We start from the raw sequence: 17,420 nt of genomic DNA, 5'->3' as shown, positions 1-17,420 counted from the left end.
GAAGAGAGCTGAGAACTTTCTGCTTCCGATTGTGACCTCTCCCCCCATCTCATTGCAGGATTTCTCTCTCAATGCCTCAGTATACCCAGTTAATGATTTTCCCAGAGCCAACTGGAAGGCCATCAGCCTGCCAGGATGATAGGAACATGAACAGGAGGATGCCATTTAGGCACATACCACCCCCAGCCACCATCTCACATTCCCCCCCACCCCTCCCCCAAGCCTGTTCCCCCATTCAGTGAGAACATGGCTGATCTGTGGCCTAACTGTACTTTGCCCCATATCCCTTCACACCTTTAATTAACAAAAATCTATCAATCTCAGTTTTAAAAGTAACAACCGATTAAACATCAATTTCAGCTTGGCGAATAGGGTTTCAAATTTCTACCTCCTTGTGAAGAATGTTTCCAAATTTCACTCCTGAATTTCACTCTGACTCTAATTTTAGACTATGCCACCTAGTCCTGGACTCCCCCAAACAGTCGGGGGATAGTTTTTCTCTATCGACCCTCCCTGTTCCCCCAAAGATCTTGAAAACTCAAATCACCCCTCGACATGGCAGAGAATGCAAGCCTATTTTGTGCAAGCTCTCCTCGTGGTTTAACCTTTGGAGTCCAGCTGTCATTCTAGTAAATCTACACAGCATGCCCTCAAAGGTCAAAATATCCTTCCTAAGGTGTGGAGCCCAGAACTGCCCTCAGTACTCGGGTCTGGTCTAACCAGGGTTTGGGTAGCTGAAGCATGACCTCTACCCCCTTGTATTCCAGTCCTCTCAATATAAAGGCCAGCATCCCATTCACCTTCTTGATTACTTTCTGTACCTGATCGACACATTTTAATGATCTGTGTAGCTGGATCCTCAAATCTCTTTGGACCTCCACTATGTCCAGCTTTTCACCATTTACCCTGTCCTATCCTTTTAGGTCCAGAGTGGATGCCCTCACATTTGCCTACATTGAAATCCATTTGCTACATCTTTAACACATTCAGTTAATTTATTGTCCGGGAATGAAGACTGGAGACTTGCAACAAGCAACCTGGGGAGTAAAATCACAGGGGAACATTCAAAACTAAGTGTCTGTATTTGTTTCATTTTCTTTGAACACGTTCATGAGTTATCAGAGATGGGGAAATAACATCTTGTTGGCCTGGGCTGGCAGGTTGGAGGTGGCTGGTTAAATAATGAAACCTCCAGGAATACGTCCAACAAGAGTTGGCAACCTAAATGGAGCGCAATCACATTGTGTAATAGCTCATCTTAGACAGACAGTTACAAGAGAGGAAACTGGCTAGTGTGGCAAGCTGTAGGGAGTCTAGACAAAATAGAGTTGATGTATTTGATGTCATTTTCTTCCTGTGCATTTTGCCCAGTTGTTCCTGCATTAAGTTTGCTTCCCAATTTATTTTTCAATGCATAAATGCATTTAAAATATATGCATAAATGCATATTAAAATAAAATCAATTTTGACTATTCCAGATCCATTCTTTTACCCATTGTTTCTGAGGTTACAGGGTAACTGATTGCATTACATCCCTGCCTACCTCAACAAACTCCATCCTGAGCCCAGCCTCGATGGGTCACTTAGGAACTGCACTGAGTCGCACAGACCAGGAAGTTCCTGGGTTCATTAGCCAGTTAGTGCTGTTCCTTGGAGCCGCCCTTGGATTAGGATGGGGGAAAAAGTCATCCCGGGGTTCTGCCCAGGCGCTGCTATCCAGTAAGTGCGCCCCCTCTCCTCCCCAGCTGACAGGTACATGTCCAAGTGTTGAATGAGAATAGAATTGAGCCTGATGCATTGTAGACGAAGTCTACCTTGGATAGGCAGTTGAAGGGAAGTGGGATAAAGAGGCTTCAGGGTGGACATGAGGGATCAGGATTACTGTTTGCGTGGAGGATAAATGCCTACCTGAATGGCCTGTTTTTGTGCTTTCATGATTCTAATTCTATGACCATCGTGGTTTACAACTGAGAAACATCCTGTGGATGAGTGACTCGAAGGATAAGACTGGTGTTTATGAAACCATCAAGGAGTTGCTGCCTTCAGGAAACGAGGGGAGAAAATAAGGTTGTTTCATTGGAAGAAAAATTACACTAATGGCCGTGAGATGAATTATGACAACCAGCACAAGGTGGATGAGGTTATCATCCGCCCAGTTACTATGACACCTATTCCACCCAGCTTGCTCTTGACAGAGGCCCATGTCAAATACCACGAGCACTTTCCCACTCTGAAACACGACTTTGGACACAGTTGCTATATGTGTGGGGTGGTTTGTTGAGAGTGGCTCTCGGGTCCTGGACAGGCTGGGATGCGTTGGCTGTGACCCTGCGTTTCCATTGGCCAAGGCAGAACAGAATCAGACCAAATTATGTAGACTGTCCTCATGGCAACAGGTCACACTGGAGGTATATGCAGCCAATCAAATACATCTCAAAGCAAACAGATTTTAGTTAAGATACCAACAACCTTTGAACACTGCTATAGTTCTTAATAAAGGAAAAAGAGACACTTGTATTTTCTACAGCACCTTCCATAACATAATTCAGGATGTCCTGAAGCCCTTCACACCCAATGAAGTACTTTTTGAAGTGTAATCACTGTTGTAAAGTAGGAAATGCAGTAGCCAATTCATACACAGCAAGCTCCCACAAACAACAATGCGATAATAGCCAGCTAATCCATTTTGAGGGAAAAATGTTGGTCTGGACAACAGGGAGAACTCCCCTGCTCTTCTTCCAGTAATACTGTGGGATCTTTTACTTAATTCCATTGGAGAGGGCAGACAGGGCCTTGATTTAATCCTACAACTGAAAATGGTACCTCCGACAGCACAGCACTCCCTCAGTCCTACTTAGACTTTGTGCTCAAGTCCCCGGAGTGGAACTTGAGTCCACAACCTTCTGGCGTAAGGCGAGACTCTACCGACTGAGCCTCAGCTGGCTGCTGAGAATGTTAAGTAATAATTGTCAGTGGGAAGGAAGGGCTGGTATCATGATCAATGGGAAGGGACTGTCGCTGAAATGAGGAAGCAATCCCGTGAAGACAGCAGGTCTGTGCCTCAAACTTAGAATAGAAGGAGAAATCACCGACAAGATCTAGTCTAAAAATTCCAGCTCGGTGAGATGATGGCAAAGGGCAGCAAAAGGACAGGAGCCTAATTGGGAACAAACAGCTAAAGAGTCGAATTACAAGTGTATTTAATCAGTTCTGACATCGCTGACAAATACAATATGATTTACTGTACAATTGTGGAGGATGCAAATAGATGATTTGAAAAAAAGCTTAATTTCATTTTGCTAATTGTTACTATTTTTCTCTCCTACTTTCCCTGAACAGGACAGGACAGCAACAGCTGGACAGGAGAGCTACCTCTAGCTACCCCTCAGTGCTGACCTGAACTGACAAGCCACCCACACCCACACTGTCTCCCTTATTGGTCCCCGAGGCCGCCCAGCACTTAGGGACCGAGATTGGGAACTCAGTGGAAGGAGGGTCGAGAGTCCGTCCAGCCATTGGCAACTTTGAGTCTTGCTGCTCCAGTGTGTTGTGGCCAATGGATGAATTCCATCCACTGAGGGTGAATGCATAGCAATAAGGCACATCTGTGATCATCACACAAGCTCTGCATTAAGGCAGTAGAAAAGATTTTGGTCCCCTTTACCATCCACTGACTGAACCCTGGCAGGTCAGAGTGTGAGCAGAGTCAGGGAAGTTACACTATTCAGTTGAGTCTCAAGATAGGAATGTTGAACCTTCCGCTTAATCCTCTGTAGCGATCTGCAAAAGAATTTAAACAGAAGAGAGTTCAGAATGAATGTGGCACTTGGCTTTCATCCAAAAAGATAAAATGAAACAAAATTCTTGGCTGTGACCATCTCTCTGGGTCCCAGTGGACCTTCCTGGACCAATATATCTATCATCTGTCCCAACCCCACATGCACCTCCTTCCTGTTTAATCAGGAATTCCACCCTTCCCTTTCTAACCTGAATTCACATTCCCTGCATACGATGGGCTCCAAGTATCAACTTTGCCCACTTTGAGCTTCAAGCACCACTGATCATTTTTCATTCCTGGTTCCACAAACACCACCCCCACCGCCTCCTCCTACCACCCTCCACCCCCAGCTTTGTTATTTTTACCTTACAGCTATCTCCTCTGTTAATGCCACCTGGAATGGGTTTTGCCCCTCAGCTGTTCATCATACTCTTAAGATCTGAAATCAGGTGATCTCCTGATCTTGGGGAATCTTTCCCCTGCCCTCTGTGCCAAGGTGATATTCCACCTACTGGGCGGTGAAATTCAACTCGGCAGGGAGGCATTATTGTAACTTCTGGCTGTTACCCGCCAGGGCCGATATTGAGATGGATTGTCTTTGATAGAGCTGAACGTCAGGCGCCAATGGGCGGTAGACGCCATCCCGTCTGCTTTGCATTCTCACCCCTGTGGTCTGACTGCTGGTGCTGACTTCGGCTGGAACACACCTGCAGGATAGTGATGTGCTATTCGACTCTCGAGGGCATCGCAACTGAGTCGATTCTGCCCAGGCCTGGTGCCAACGCAGACACTTTCCAGCAGGAGCGACTGGATAGTTGCCAGGAGTGAGAAGAGTGGCTGAATCTTCCTAATCCTTAACATTATATTGCTGAAGTGAATTGGAGCATGTCTTCCATGTCTGCGGTTGAGGTGAGCTAACATCAGGACATGCCCTGACAAAACCTGGGAGTTCCTAGTCTGCTGGGCCGTCACTATCTACTGAGCCATCAGGGGAGCCTGTAGAAGTTGCCAAGTACACTTATACATTCTTAGGCAGTTAGTGAAATACTTAACCGATTTATTTACTATAAATTGTGGCATATAAGTCAACTGGTGTTTAAGACGACACCAACTTTTCTAGCCCTAAAAATCACGTTTCTGCAAGCACTCGGTGTATAAGTCGACACCACCAACCCCCCCACCACCTTTTCAGCTATGACTAGTTACACTCGCATTAATAGTCAGCCTCAATTTTCCACTCCACAAATGCGTGTTTTATTACCGGCACCTTACAACTGGGTGCAAGGAATCGAGCAGGTGATAGGGGTGGTGTTGAGAAGGTGCATGGGAGTTTAAGACACACCCAATCTTTGAGTCGAATGCTGATGATGCTTCAAAATGGTGACCACCCAGGCTGGTGGTTCACTTTTATACTGGGTGTATAAGTCAAGCCCCATTTTTGGAGGGGTTTTTTGGGCTTTGACAACTACTTTCAGGAACTCAGGATGCCTCAAAATGTTTCACAGCCGATTAAGTGTTGCACCATTGCAATGTAGGGAAAACCTGGGCAACCAATTTGCACATGGCAAGCTCCCACCAACATTAACGTGATAATGACCAGATGACCGCTTTTAGTGATGTTGGTTGAGGGATAAATATGGTCCAGAACACAGAACTTCCTCACTTCTCTTCAAAATAGGGGCATGGGATCCACCTGATCGGGGTACTTTGTAAAAAAGAACAATCCCTTTAATAATACTAAATACAAGGGTTCCTCTTGAAAGGTTTTTCAGTTAACACGAAATCAATTTTATCATTCTGGAAGCCCAGAGGAAGAAAGGGTACAGTTCTGGTCGCTGCATTACAGGAAGAAACTGATCCCACTATAGAGGGTACAAAGGAGATTTACCTGTTGCCAGGATTGGAGAATTTTAACTATGAGGAAAGGTTGGATAGGCTGAGATTCTTTGTCTTTGGAACAGAGGAGGCTGCGGGAAGATTAAATTGAGGTGTGTAAAATTATGAGGAGCCTAGATAGAGTGAATAGGAAGGACCTATTTCCCTTAGCAGAGAGTTCAATAACCAGGGGGCATAGATTTAAAGTGATTGGCTGATGAATTATAGGGAAATTGAGGAGATTTTCTTTCCACTCAGAGGGTAGTGGGGGTCTGGAACTTACTACCAGAGGCAGAAACCCTCATGACATTTAAAAAACACTTGGATATGCACTCGAAGTGTCCTAACCTACAGGGTTCATGGACCAAGAGCTGGAAAGTGGATTCGGCTGGATAGCACTTTGACTGACGCAGGCAGGATGGGCTGAATGGCCTTCTTCAGCGCAGTAAAATTTTCTATATTTCTATTGATATGAGAAATGGGAAAACGTTAAGTGGCGTATTAATGGCACTCTGAATTGGCGCTGATTGTAGACAATGTGTTAACCAGTTTTTTTACAATCTACTCATACTGTTCCAGTGTTCCACTCCCTCATAATGTATGTTAATGACTCAAGTCTCAACCCCTGTCTCTCCTCATCCTCTGGGATAAATACCATCCAACATTATAGATTCATTTGTTCTGAGCCTTTTTATCCTCTCAAAGACTTCCATCTCATTTATATCAAAGTTTTTAAACCGACTTAAGTTGCTACTTCTGTATTCTACAATAGGAAGTTCTGTCTGGTATATAATTGTGCTATCAGCTGCTCGGTTTAAAGACTTCAAGCTTAAGGGGCTGTTCCTCAACTGTATGCTGCTTATTTTCCCCTGCTGTGCACCTCCCCTTGGCTTACCTTGGTCTCAGCTGGCGCTGAATTAAAGCCTTTCAATTTTGTAAAGTGTTTGCATAAATGGCTTCACTCGTCTTAAGAAGAAATAAAAAGCAGAGGTCAATGAGATGATCTTGTCCAGAGTCCAGCTGATACAGTGTCTTACAGTTCCCGTCAGTCTCTAGCCCAGGACCCAAGGTCACATGGGAGATAAAGGGTTCCCCCAGCTCGCTAAGATCCTAGCAAAATATACTGCACACAATCCAACTCCCCCCCGGCCAACTAATCATCGGTCATACATCCATCTCCAAAAACTGTGCCCAATCTACCCCATCGCACTGAATACCATTCAGTACCAACACACCCACACTTCATACATCGTGCACTTTCCATCCATCCCCAACCAGAAGAATGCACCCAATTACACCCTGTTAAATACCATACCCACCCCAATGTCCTTGTACTTCCTGAACATGTTCTCTCCCTACAGCTGAGCTGCTCTAGCCGCTGGAGTTGTCTCAAATGGCTCAGGGATAGGAATAACCTGGACCCACACGCAGGCACCCACCAGCATTACTGCCCCATGCCTGCGCCTATCAGTTTAAGTCCACTGCTAGTTACCTTTTGCACGCTGGGCTCCTCAGTATCAGCTTTTTCCAGAGTCTCATAAACATCAGCATTCGGATGCGAGGACACCTTAAAGGGAGAAAGACATAACCATTTGGAAACATGGTCTCGTCATAGTTACACAAGATTGAAGTGTTTCCACTTCTCTCCTTGTCCTGTCCACTTCAAAACTCGCACCACTTCCTGTTCAGTGGCAGGGAGGCCTATAGGTAATGGGCTTAATCCCAAGGTGTTGGAGAGGGTGGTCCCGGTCAAGAACAGGCCCAAGACTCAGCTCCCATCCAAAAACTGGAAGGAAACTTGTACCATGGCAATGACCTCAGGGTCACAGGGGGGGTGAAAGGTCGTCCCTAATAGCAACAATGGAAACACCCACTGTTACTGGGAGCAGGATCAGACTCGGCCCCCACCTCAATCCAATGGGTTAACTGCACCAGGGATGTACAGATCAAAAATATTCACAGACTCTGTTCCCGGTCTATACCTCCTCAGCTGATCATAGTCCTAATGGCAGGAGGAGACTCGAGAATTCTGGGTTAAGTCGGGGAAAAACAAAACTATAGAAAAAAAATCAGCACTGGATCACAATCAAGTGACTCCTTTCCAGACACTGTGCAGACATTGACTGATTCCAATTTCACATTTGGCTGTGATGACCACCAGCACCCCCTCCGCCCTCCTCCTCCAACCACAACTTGCATTTGTACAGCACCTTTAATATAGTGAAACATCCCAAGGTGTGTCACAGAAACGTTAACAAACTAAATCTGACAATGAACCGCGTAAAGAGATATTAAAGGTGGTTAAAAGCTTAGTTAAAGAGGTGGATTTAAAAGAGGGTCTTAGAGGAGGAGGGAGGTTTAGGGAGAAAATCCCAGAACTTGGGGCCTAGGCAGCTAAAGACATGGCCACCACTGGTGAAGCAGTTAAAATTGAGGTTACGAAAGAGGGGGAACACAGAGATCTTAGAGGGTTGTGGGGCTGCAGGAGATTACAGAGATAGAGAGGGGATTAAGGCTATGGAGGGGTTTGGAAACAAGGATGAGAATTTTAAAATTAGAGCTTTGCCAGACTAAGGCCAAGCAACCTGTTAACACTCACTAACTTGGTTATCACATGAAGCGTAGCCACTTGGTTAATGTACCAGGGTGACCAGCTGTGCAACTGCGCCTCAGCAACAGTCGATGGGTTTGGGAGGGACAGGGAGAAAACAGAGGATAAAACCCAGTAAAGCCACATCTGCACCAGCTGTGTGTGACCACAGTAGAGCCAAAGCAACAACAGCTTATAATTGTAATGCACCTTTAGCGTAATGAAATGACCCAAAGCACTTCACATGAGTGTTAAAGAACAAAGTTGGACACTGGGATTCATAGGGAGATATTTTGCCAGGTCAAAGAAGTAGATTTTTAAGGTATGGCTTAAAGGAGGAAAGCAATGTAGAGAGGCAGAGAGGTGGAGGGAGGGAAAACACAGAGCATTGGGCCTAGGCAACTGAAGACATGGCCACCAATGGCGGAGCAATTACAATTGGGAATACACAAGAGGCCGGAATTAGGGAAGCGCAGATATCTCAGGAGGTTATGGGGCTGGAGGAGAGTACAGAGCTAGGGAGACACCAAACTATGGGGGATTTGAAAACAAAAATGAGAATTTTAAAATCAAGACATTGGTTGGCCGGGAGTCAGCGAGCACAGGGGTGATAAGGGAACAGAACTTGCAGCAATTTAAGACACGGGCAGTAGAGTTTTGGATGACCTCAAGTGTAAATGGAGGCTAGAATATGGGAGACCAGCCAAGGGTATGTTGGAATAAAAACAAAGGTGTGGATGACATTTTTCAGCAGCAGAGGAGCTGAGACAGGGGTGAAATCAGGCGATGGGACAGAGACGGTGTGATGAGAGATATATTTTTAAAATATGTGTGTGTGTGTGTGTGTGTGTGTATAATTCATTAAACGGAGGGTGGGAAGTTACTACAGACAGCTTGTCTGTGAAGGCTATGAGATGAAAGGTTAAAGGTGTTAGGTTGATGCATTTGTAATGAGAGGTTATGGTGAGATTGAGTTACAAATAGATAAGGTGGATTTAAAATTTGCACTGAGAGATAAGTGGGGAAATTGGTTTCTCAGCTGTTGAATTTCAGAAGGGTTTTCAAGAGGTGGCAAGGAACATTTGCATCTTACAAAGGCTTCATGAGTATACAGGGGATGGTATATTAAATTTTATTGACAGGAAAGTAGAGACAAAATCGAAAACATGAAAGATTTTTAAATGTGGAGAAGTTGAGTTCAAAGGGGTATTTGAAGACAATGGAGCCTGAGGTGAAAGAGAAAAAAGATATTTAAGGAAGGGTGCTTAATTGAGTCGTGCGATGGCTATGGGAGAAAAGCTCTGAAGACGAGCTCCTTGGTGTGTGAGCCATTGAAAAAGCTGTGCAAGTTTTAAATTGGAGGCAGCCACCCTGTGTTAAGCCAGGAAAGTCTGTGTTTTTGGAAACAGTTTGTTTCTGAACCTCTTCTGGAATTCCACATCAGAGCAGAAGTGTTTGAGAAATTGTGAGGCGTACTTTTATTAATGGGACAACAATTCCTTGATTTGGGTAATATTACTGGATTTTTATGGTTAAAATCTATAAGAGGATTGTTGTCAAGAAGATAGTTTAATTGTGTACTTTTGACCAAGCGGGTTTTTTACGGGTTGTTCTGTATGATTGTTTAACTATGGAACGTTAATCTTGTGTGCTTAAGTCTTTTTTCTTTTTAATAAATCTTAATTTTTAAAATTTTAAAGGTGTTATTGGAGTTCTATGCTTTTGAGGTCAGTAGCTTTTCCTCCTGGTTTTCACAATAAGAAAAGGTTTATGATCAGTGAGACAGACTTCACTCTGGCGTCTGGCTTGCTCAACAATAACATCAGCTGTGATCATAACAGTGGATATGGGTGGTCTTACAGTTGGCATGACTAAGAGGTTGGAAGTTCACCTTGGGGTCGAATGTGACACCAAGGTTGCAAACAGACTGGCTTCATCTCAGAATATTGCCAGCAGAAGGATGAAGTCTGAAAAGCAAGGAGAATGGATTCAGTGCATAGGTCTTCACTGTGTTGGTCCCAGGATTGTAGCACAGGGACTCAAAGGGGCTATTGACAGAAAGTATTTGATTGGAACCAATGTCTAGAAATCCCGGGTGAGTATTGTGTTCCTTCTTTCACATTCGTACTCACCATGTACAGCGGTTCTTCTACCTGTTGCCCTTTGGCTCTGTGCTTTCTTATGAGCTGAAAAAGAGGGACAATTGTGATTGATGGATCTGGCTGACCGTCGCCTCACTGTAAACAAAAGCGTCAGAGGTTGGAGACACTCAGAAGGCCAGGCCTTTAGAGCCACAGACATCAGCCAGTCAAGGTTTCAGATCTTTGAGCAAGAGTTTGAGGACCTCAAGCATCAAGCAACTGATTCTGTTTCTGCACAGATGCAGCCTGACTTGCTGAGCCTCACTGGTTTCCAGCACCTCCATGAACATTGCTTTTTACAATTTGCTGCGCATTTTCTTGTGGGACTTCCCAAGAAAGGTGAAGTCACTTCAGAAGCAAGTTGACACCAGACACTGAGCAAGTTGAGCTCCAAAGTCGAAAGGTTCTTACAGCGTACACAACAATAGACGTCACAATGATCAGGAGGAGCACGACACTGGTGCTGATCCCAGGGACCAGCCACACTTGTATTTCAGTCATACCTGCAACACAAACAGGAGTTCAGGAGGAGCTTCTTAGAGAGTGATCGCTTCTCGGCCTTTTGGCTAAGATCAAGTGTTGCAGGGGCGACACCATGGTCCTGCCAAGGCAAGGTCGGGATGGAAGGGCGATAACCAATCGCAATCCAAATCCATACCGTGGGTTACCTATCACCGTCCGAGTCACGGTGAACCACAGCGAAGGAGGATCACCTATGGATCGGGGCTTCTTCACCAGGAGGATCCTGTTGAAGGCGTGCGGCTTCCAAGCTACGGAGATCTTCACCCTGCATGACTCCCGCAAAGGCGGTTATTTTGACGTGACGTTCAAGCGGGTGGCAGACTGCGTCCGGCTCCTGAGGGTGTTCGAGGAGAAGAGAGACCTGCCGGAGATGAAGATCCTGACGGCGGAGCCGCACTTTTCTCTGCCGTTGCAACGGGAACGTGAGGTGATGGTGCATGTGTACAACCCCTTCGTCCCTGTCGCCGACGTGGTCACCTTCCTCACCAGGTACTTCGATAAGGTGGGGAGCGGCACCGAGATTCGAGACGACTTGGGGATCTGGACAGGCAAACGCCTGTTTAAGGTCACGCTAAAGACCGATGGTAAGGGAGCCATTTTCCACCCTCCCTCCAGTTTCGCTATCGGGGGAAACCGGGGCTACCTGGTCTACGCTGGGCAACCCAAGCATTGTCGCTCATGCGGCAAGGCTGGTCATGTGGCGGCCAACTGCAGCGTCTCCCTCTGCAAGATCTGCAAACAGGAAGGGCACCAGACAAAAGACTGCAAACAGGCCAAGTGCTGCAACCTGTGTGGCGAGGCAAGTCACCTCTACAGGACCTGCCCCAAACGCTGCCGTACTTACGCACAGGCAGCCAAAGCCGACCAGGGGGAAGCAGAAGAAATGTTTCGTGTCACTCCAACCACCAAGGCCCCCAGGGAGCTCAACGGGACAAAGGAGGACACAGAGAGAGACAAGGTGGAGAAAGAGATTGAGGCAACAGAGAGCCAATCAGCAGCACTACCCCCTGAACCTCCCAGTCCTCAGGACAGCGAATCAATGGAGGAGGAGGCAGCAGTGGAAAAGCAGCAGGGGGAGTGGCGGACGGTGAAGAACAAGAAAAGTAAGAGGGAGCGAAGAAGAAGCAAAGGCGTTTCCCAGAGAAGCGGCAAGAGGCGTCTCCCATCCGACATGGATGACAAGGGCAGCAGCTCTTCGGATGATGAAGTGCCAGAGCGGCACCGACAGAAGAGGCGGCAAAGCTCCAGGGCGTTGGAGGACGAGACACCCGAGCTCCAGAAAATTGGAGACAACAAGGAGACCAGCGCACCCCAACTTTGCCTGCAACCTGAGGAGGCCAGTGCACCACAGCCCCTGGAATCTGGGAGCAGTGAAGCAATCATCGCACCCCAGCTCCAGGAAGCCGGGAACAGCAACACCCCAGAGGGGGTGGGTTTTGGAGAAGCTTCTCCAGCAAAGGTCATCTCAAAACCCGCTCTCTACGTGAACCTCCAGATGCCACTGGAGCAGAACACGGCCAAGGAGATCTACCTCAGCCCATCCAAAGTGAAGGAATTTGAGCTCACTACGGGTATGAAGGAGCAGACTAAAGGTCTGGGACTCTCAGAGACAGTGGGTTTGGTAGGAGAATAAATGCTTTAAAATGGGTTTAAAGATTGTATCCATAAATGTGCGTAGCATTAAATCTACTACGCGATGTGTTGCGACCTTGGACTACCTAGCCAAGGTCAAAGCTGACCTGTTGTTTCTGCAGGAGTGTGCGATACCGCACCTCAGCTCCTACAGGCAATGGTCACGATGGTGGTCCCACGGGCCATCGATCTGGTCGGGCGGAAACGACTCTCGTTCCTCCGGCCTGGGTATTCTGCTGCGGGGAGGCAACTTCACCGTCTCCGAGGTCAAGGAGGTGGTGGGCGGGCGACTCCTCGTAGCAGACGTAATGTACAAGAACGCTCCACTCCGGTTAATTAACGTGTATGGCCCGGCACAAGGGGCTGAGCGGCTGGAGGTTTTTCAGCAGCTCCCACTGCTGCTGGCGACCTCCAGGCCGGTCATTCTGGACGGGGACTTCAACTGCATCATCGATGCGGCTGGACGATCCGGCAGGGCCGGAAGCAGATTGGACGCTACGTCCAGATCCCTGATGGAAACAGTTAAGGATGCCAAGCTGCACGACGTCTTCAGCAACCCTGCAGACGGAGCGCAGCGTAGATACACCTGGTCGCGGCCAGACGGGTCCATTCGTTCCAGGATAGACTTCCTGTTTGTGTCCCGTGCATTCACAGTCAGATCCACCGAGGTCAAGCCGGTGTTCTTCTCTGACCACTGCCTCCTACTGGCGGACTGCCACTTGGAGAAGGACCTGAGGGTGGGCAGGGGGGCATGGAAGCTAAATGTGCAACTGCTGACCCCAGAGAACATTGAGGAGCTCAAGAGGGATTACAAAGGTTGGAGAACCGTGAAACCCCTCTTTGAGTCCCTGACACACTGGTGGGAAGTGATCAAGGGAAGCATCAAGAGGTTTTTCATCCGCAAAGGCACCCAGAAAGCTAGAAAGGAACAGAGGGAAATGTCCCGACTCCAGAAAAAGATGCAGAATCTGCTCCGGCTGCAGTCGATGGGGGTCGATGTCAAGGAGGAGCTCCAAGAGGTGAAGGGCCAGCAAGCCTCGCACTTCGCCTCGGAGGCCTCCAAGATCATCTTCCGTTCCAGGGTCCGCTCCGTGGAGCAGGATGAGACGTGCTCACGTTTCTTCTTCCAAAAGGTACACAGAGAGCGCTCTGTGATCAGCAGCCTGAAGGAAGAAGACGGCTCAGTAAAGTCATCACGGTCCGACATTCTGAGGATCAGCAAATCCTTTTATGCCGGACTGTATGACGTGAAGCCCACGGACAGCACGGCCTCCCAGTCCTTCCTGTCCTCTATCACGGAGGTCTTAGACCACAGTACGCGGGAGAGCCTAGACAAACCGCTAACTCCTGATGAACTGACTAAGGCCCTTGAGTCCTTCGAGAAGAGTAAAACTCCCGGAAGCGACGGCTTGCCGGCGGAGTTGTATTCGGCTCTGTGGGACTTGATCGGCCCAGACCTGCTAGGGGTGTACGAGAGTATGCTCCTGGCCGGTAGTATGTCAGAATCCATGAGGAAAGGCATCATCACCCTCATCTACAAGCACAAGGGGGAAAGGGAGGAAATTAGAAATTGGCGACCCATTTCACTGTTGAATATGGACTATAAGATTCTGTCCAAGGTCATCGCCAATCGGGTCAAATCCGCTCTGGAATTGGTGATTCACCCTGACCAGACCTGCTCTGTGCCAGGCAGGAAGATCTCTGACAGCCTGGCGCTGCTCAGGGATACGATTGCCTATGTACAGGACAGGGGTGTGGATACCTGCCTCATCAGCTTGGATCAGGAGAAGGCCTTTGACAGAATATCGCACACCTACATGGGGGATGTGCTCTCCAAAATGGGCTTTGGGGAGGGAATTCGAAATTGGATCCAACTGCTCTACACTAACATCAGTAGCGCAGTCTCAATCAATGGGTGGGAAACAGATAGCTTTCCGATTAAATCTGGAGTCAGGCAGGGCTGTCCTCTCTCGCCTGTCCTTTTCGTGTGCTGCATAGAACCCTTTGCCGAGTCCATCAGGAAGGATCCGGGCATAAGAGGAGTGACGATCCCAGGCAGTGGAGGCACTCAGGTAAAAGCCTCCCTGTACATGGACGACGTCGCCGTCTTCTGCTCGGATCCGCTGTCGGTGCGCAGACTGATGCACATCTGCGACCAGTTCGAACTGGCCTCGGGAGCCAAGGTAAATCGTGGGAAGAGCGAGGCCATGTTCTTTGGGAACTGGGCTGACCGATCCTTTGTCCCCTTCACTGTCAGGGCTGACGGCCTGAAGGTGCTGGGGATATGGTTCGGAGGGACCGGGGCATGCGTTAGAAACTGGAAGGAGCGAGTGGCTATGGTGAAAAGGAAACTGGGCATGTGGGAGCGACGCTCCCTCTCCATTGCGGGAAAGAACCTGGTCATCAGGTGTGAGGTACTCTCGCTGTTGCTGTACGTGGCGCAGGTCTGGCCCATTCCAGACTCCTGCGCGACGGCGATCACTCGAGCCATCTTCCGCTTTATCTGGAGGTCGAAAATGGATCATGTCCGCAGGGACGCGATGTACAAGCCTCTAGATAAAGGGGGAAAAAACGTGCCCAACATCGCCCTCATACTGATGGCCACCTTTGTGTGCGGCTGCATCAAGCGGTGCGTAGACCCTCAGTACGCAAACACCAAGTGTCACTACGTGCTGAGGTTCTACCTGTCCCCGGTGTTGCGAAGGATGGGTCTGGCCACGCTGCCGCGGAACGCTCCAAGTAGTTGGACCGTGCCGTACCACCTGTCCCTGGTGGAAAAATTTATGCAGAAAAACACCTTTGACCACAAGTCCATCAGGCAGTGGTCAGCACGTAACGTCCTAGAGGCCCTGAGGGAAAAGGAGAGGGTGGACCCTGTGGGATGGTTCCCCGAGCAGACTGTCAAAGTCATTTGGCAGAATGCCTCATCGCCAGAACTTTCCAACAAGCACCAAGACGTAGCTTGGCTGGTGGTGAGAAAGGCCCTCCCCGTCAGATCCTTCCTACACGCCAGGAGGCTCACCCCCTCTGCACGTTGCCCTCGAGGTGGCTGTGGTGGGGAAGAGACCGTTGTTCACCTCCTTGTGGATTGTGCCTTTGCAAAGAAAGTCTGGAGAGAGATGCAGTGGTTGCTGTCGAGGTTCATCCCGAGCAGTTCTGTGACACAGGACTCTGTGCTCTACGGGCTGTTCCCAGGGACACACACCGAGACAAACATCAACTGCAGCTGGAGGATCATCAACTCGGTGAAAGAGGCACTTTGGTCTGCCCGAAACTTGTTGGTCTTCCAGCGCAAAGAGTTGTCCCCGACCGATTGTTGCGGACTGGCACAATCCAAAGTCCAGGACTACGTGCTGAGGGACGCACTAAAGCTTGGGGCAGCTGCCGCAAAGGCGCAATGGGGAAGGGTCGCTGTCTAAGACCTTTCTACCACAGCGCACCGAGAGACTGGGAACTGTTTAGAGCCCCTCGGGCTGTACAGATCAAAATGAAAGGCTGTAAATGATTGTAATATTGTTTGTACTGATGCACCTGGTGTTACATTTTGTAAAAGTTTAACCTGGATTGTACCCTTGTAATGTTGTTTTTGAAATGGTTTGGAATGTGATTGAAGATAATTTATGAATAAAGTATATTTTTACAAAAAAAAAGCTTCTTAGAGAGTGGTTAGAATGTGGATCTTGCTGCCACAGGGAGTAGCTGAGGTGGCTACGACAGCGGGATTTTACGTTCCCGCTGTCGGCAATGGGATTTATAATGGCTCGCCGCATTTTACAGCCCTGTCCCCACCGAAACGGGACCGTAAAATTCTGCCCATTTAAGGGGAAGCGGGATAATCACATGAGGAAGAAGGAAATAGAAGGATATGTTGATGGGATGAGATGAAATGAAATGGGAAGAGGCTCATGAGAAGTATAAACGCTAGCATAGACCAGCTGGGCCGAATGGCCTGTATTTTGTGCTGCACATTCTGCCATTCTACCCTGTCAGCAAAGGCTCAGTTTCACCACTAAGTCACAAGATATGGGTTCAAGACTCACTCCAGGGACTTGAGCACAAAAAACACTAAGTGGACACCACAGTGCTATACTGAGGGAACACTGCACTGCTGGAGATGCTGTCACTTTGAACAAAATGTTAAAACGAGGCTCTGTTTGCCCTCTCAGGGGGACACAAAATATCTCCCAGCAATGTTTTGGACAAGAACTGGGGATTTTTCCCCAATGTCCTAGCAAATATTTATCCATCAGTCCACTCCACAAAAACAGATTATCTGGGTCATTATCACATTGCTGTTTGTGGGAGCTTGCTGTGTGCAAATTGGCTGCCACTTCTCCACTTTACGACATATTTCATTGACTGTAAGGTGCTTTGGGGAGTGAAAGGTGCTTTATGAATGCAACTCTTTCTACCTTTCTTTTCTATCCTATGTATTACAAATTATTTACAGGTGTTTATGCTCCACACAAGCCTCCTCCCACCTCCCTTCATCGAACTGTATCAGCATGCAGTTACACTTTACAGATTTACCAACTCACTCCTTTAACCAGTTTGTTCCTCCTGGAAACACTGATAAGACCTGAATTCCATTGGTTACTAGGCAGCCTCCATTACCTCTCAAGTAAGAGCCTTGACAGCAGGGTAAATAGGGTATTTAACCAGCGAGGGGAACATTAGCTGGGCCTAATTCTGCCCTCAGTCGCTATCCAGACTTCCCTGCAGAGCCTGAGAGATGGATAACCCGGTGATCCACAACCTGAGGGCTGGGAACCCAGAGATTCTGTCATCCCCGCTAGTGATTCAGAAAACAGTACAGCACCGGAGGCGGTCATTCAGCCCATCTTGCCTGTGCTACCTCTTTAAAATAACTATTCAACCAATC

The 17,420-nt window shown here is 47.9% G+C and overlaps 1 protein-coding gene across 4 annotated transcripts in view; it reads right to left on the bottom strand.

The window, feature by feature from the left end:
• Positions 1 to 3,220: 3,220 nt before the first annotated feature.
• Positions 3,221 to 17,420, bottom strand: part of LOC144668964 (sialic acid-binding Ig-like lectin 12) — a 34,958-nt gene continuing 20,758 nt past the window's right edge. For 3 of the 4 annotated variants that reach the window (XM_078531472.1, XM_078531474.1, XM_078531473.1), the window contains exons 5-9: positions 10,796 to 10,887; positions 10,376 to 10,429; positions 7,146 to 7,220; positions 6,549 to 6,619; positions 3,221 to 3,780 (exon numbers count right to left, since the gene is read on the bottom strand). In XM_078531472.1, coding sequence (XP_078387598.1) covers positions 6,581 to 6,619; positions 7,146 to 7,220; positions 10,376 to 10,429; positions 10,796 to 10,887 — 260 coding nt within the window. In that variant the 3' untranslated portion in view covers positions 3,221 to 3,780; positions 6,549 to 6,580. Of the gene's footprint in view, positions 3,781 to 5,666; positions 5,746 to 6,548; positions 6,620 to 7,145; positions 7,221 to 10,375; positions 10,430 to 10,795; positions 10,888 to 17,420 lie in introns of all 4 variants that reach the window. The other variant, XR_013573571.1, reaches the window with a different exon arrangement.

Source organism: Cetorhinus maximus, chromosome 28, assembly GCF_964194155.1.
Source record: "Cetorhinus maximus chromosome 28, sCetMax3.hap1.1, whole genome shotgun sequence".
Taxonomy (NCBI): domain Eukaryota; kingdom Metazoa; phylum Chordata; class Chondrichthyes; order Lamniformes; family Cetorhinidae; genus Cetorhinus; species Cetorhinus maximus.
Note: the sequence above shows the minus strand (reverse complement) of the source record. Positions and strands in the feature narration are given on the sequence as shown.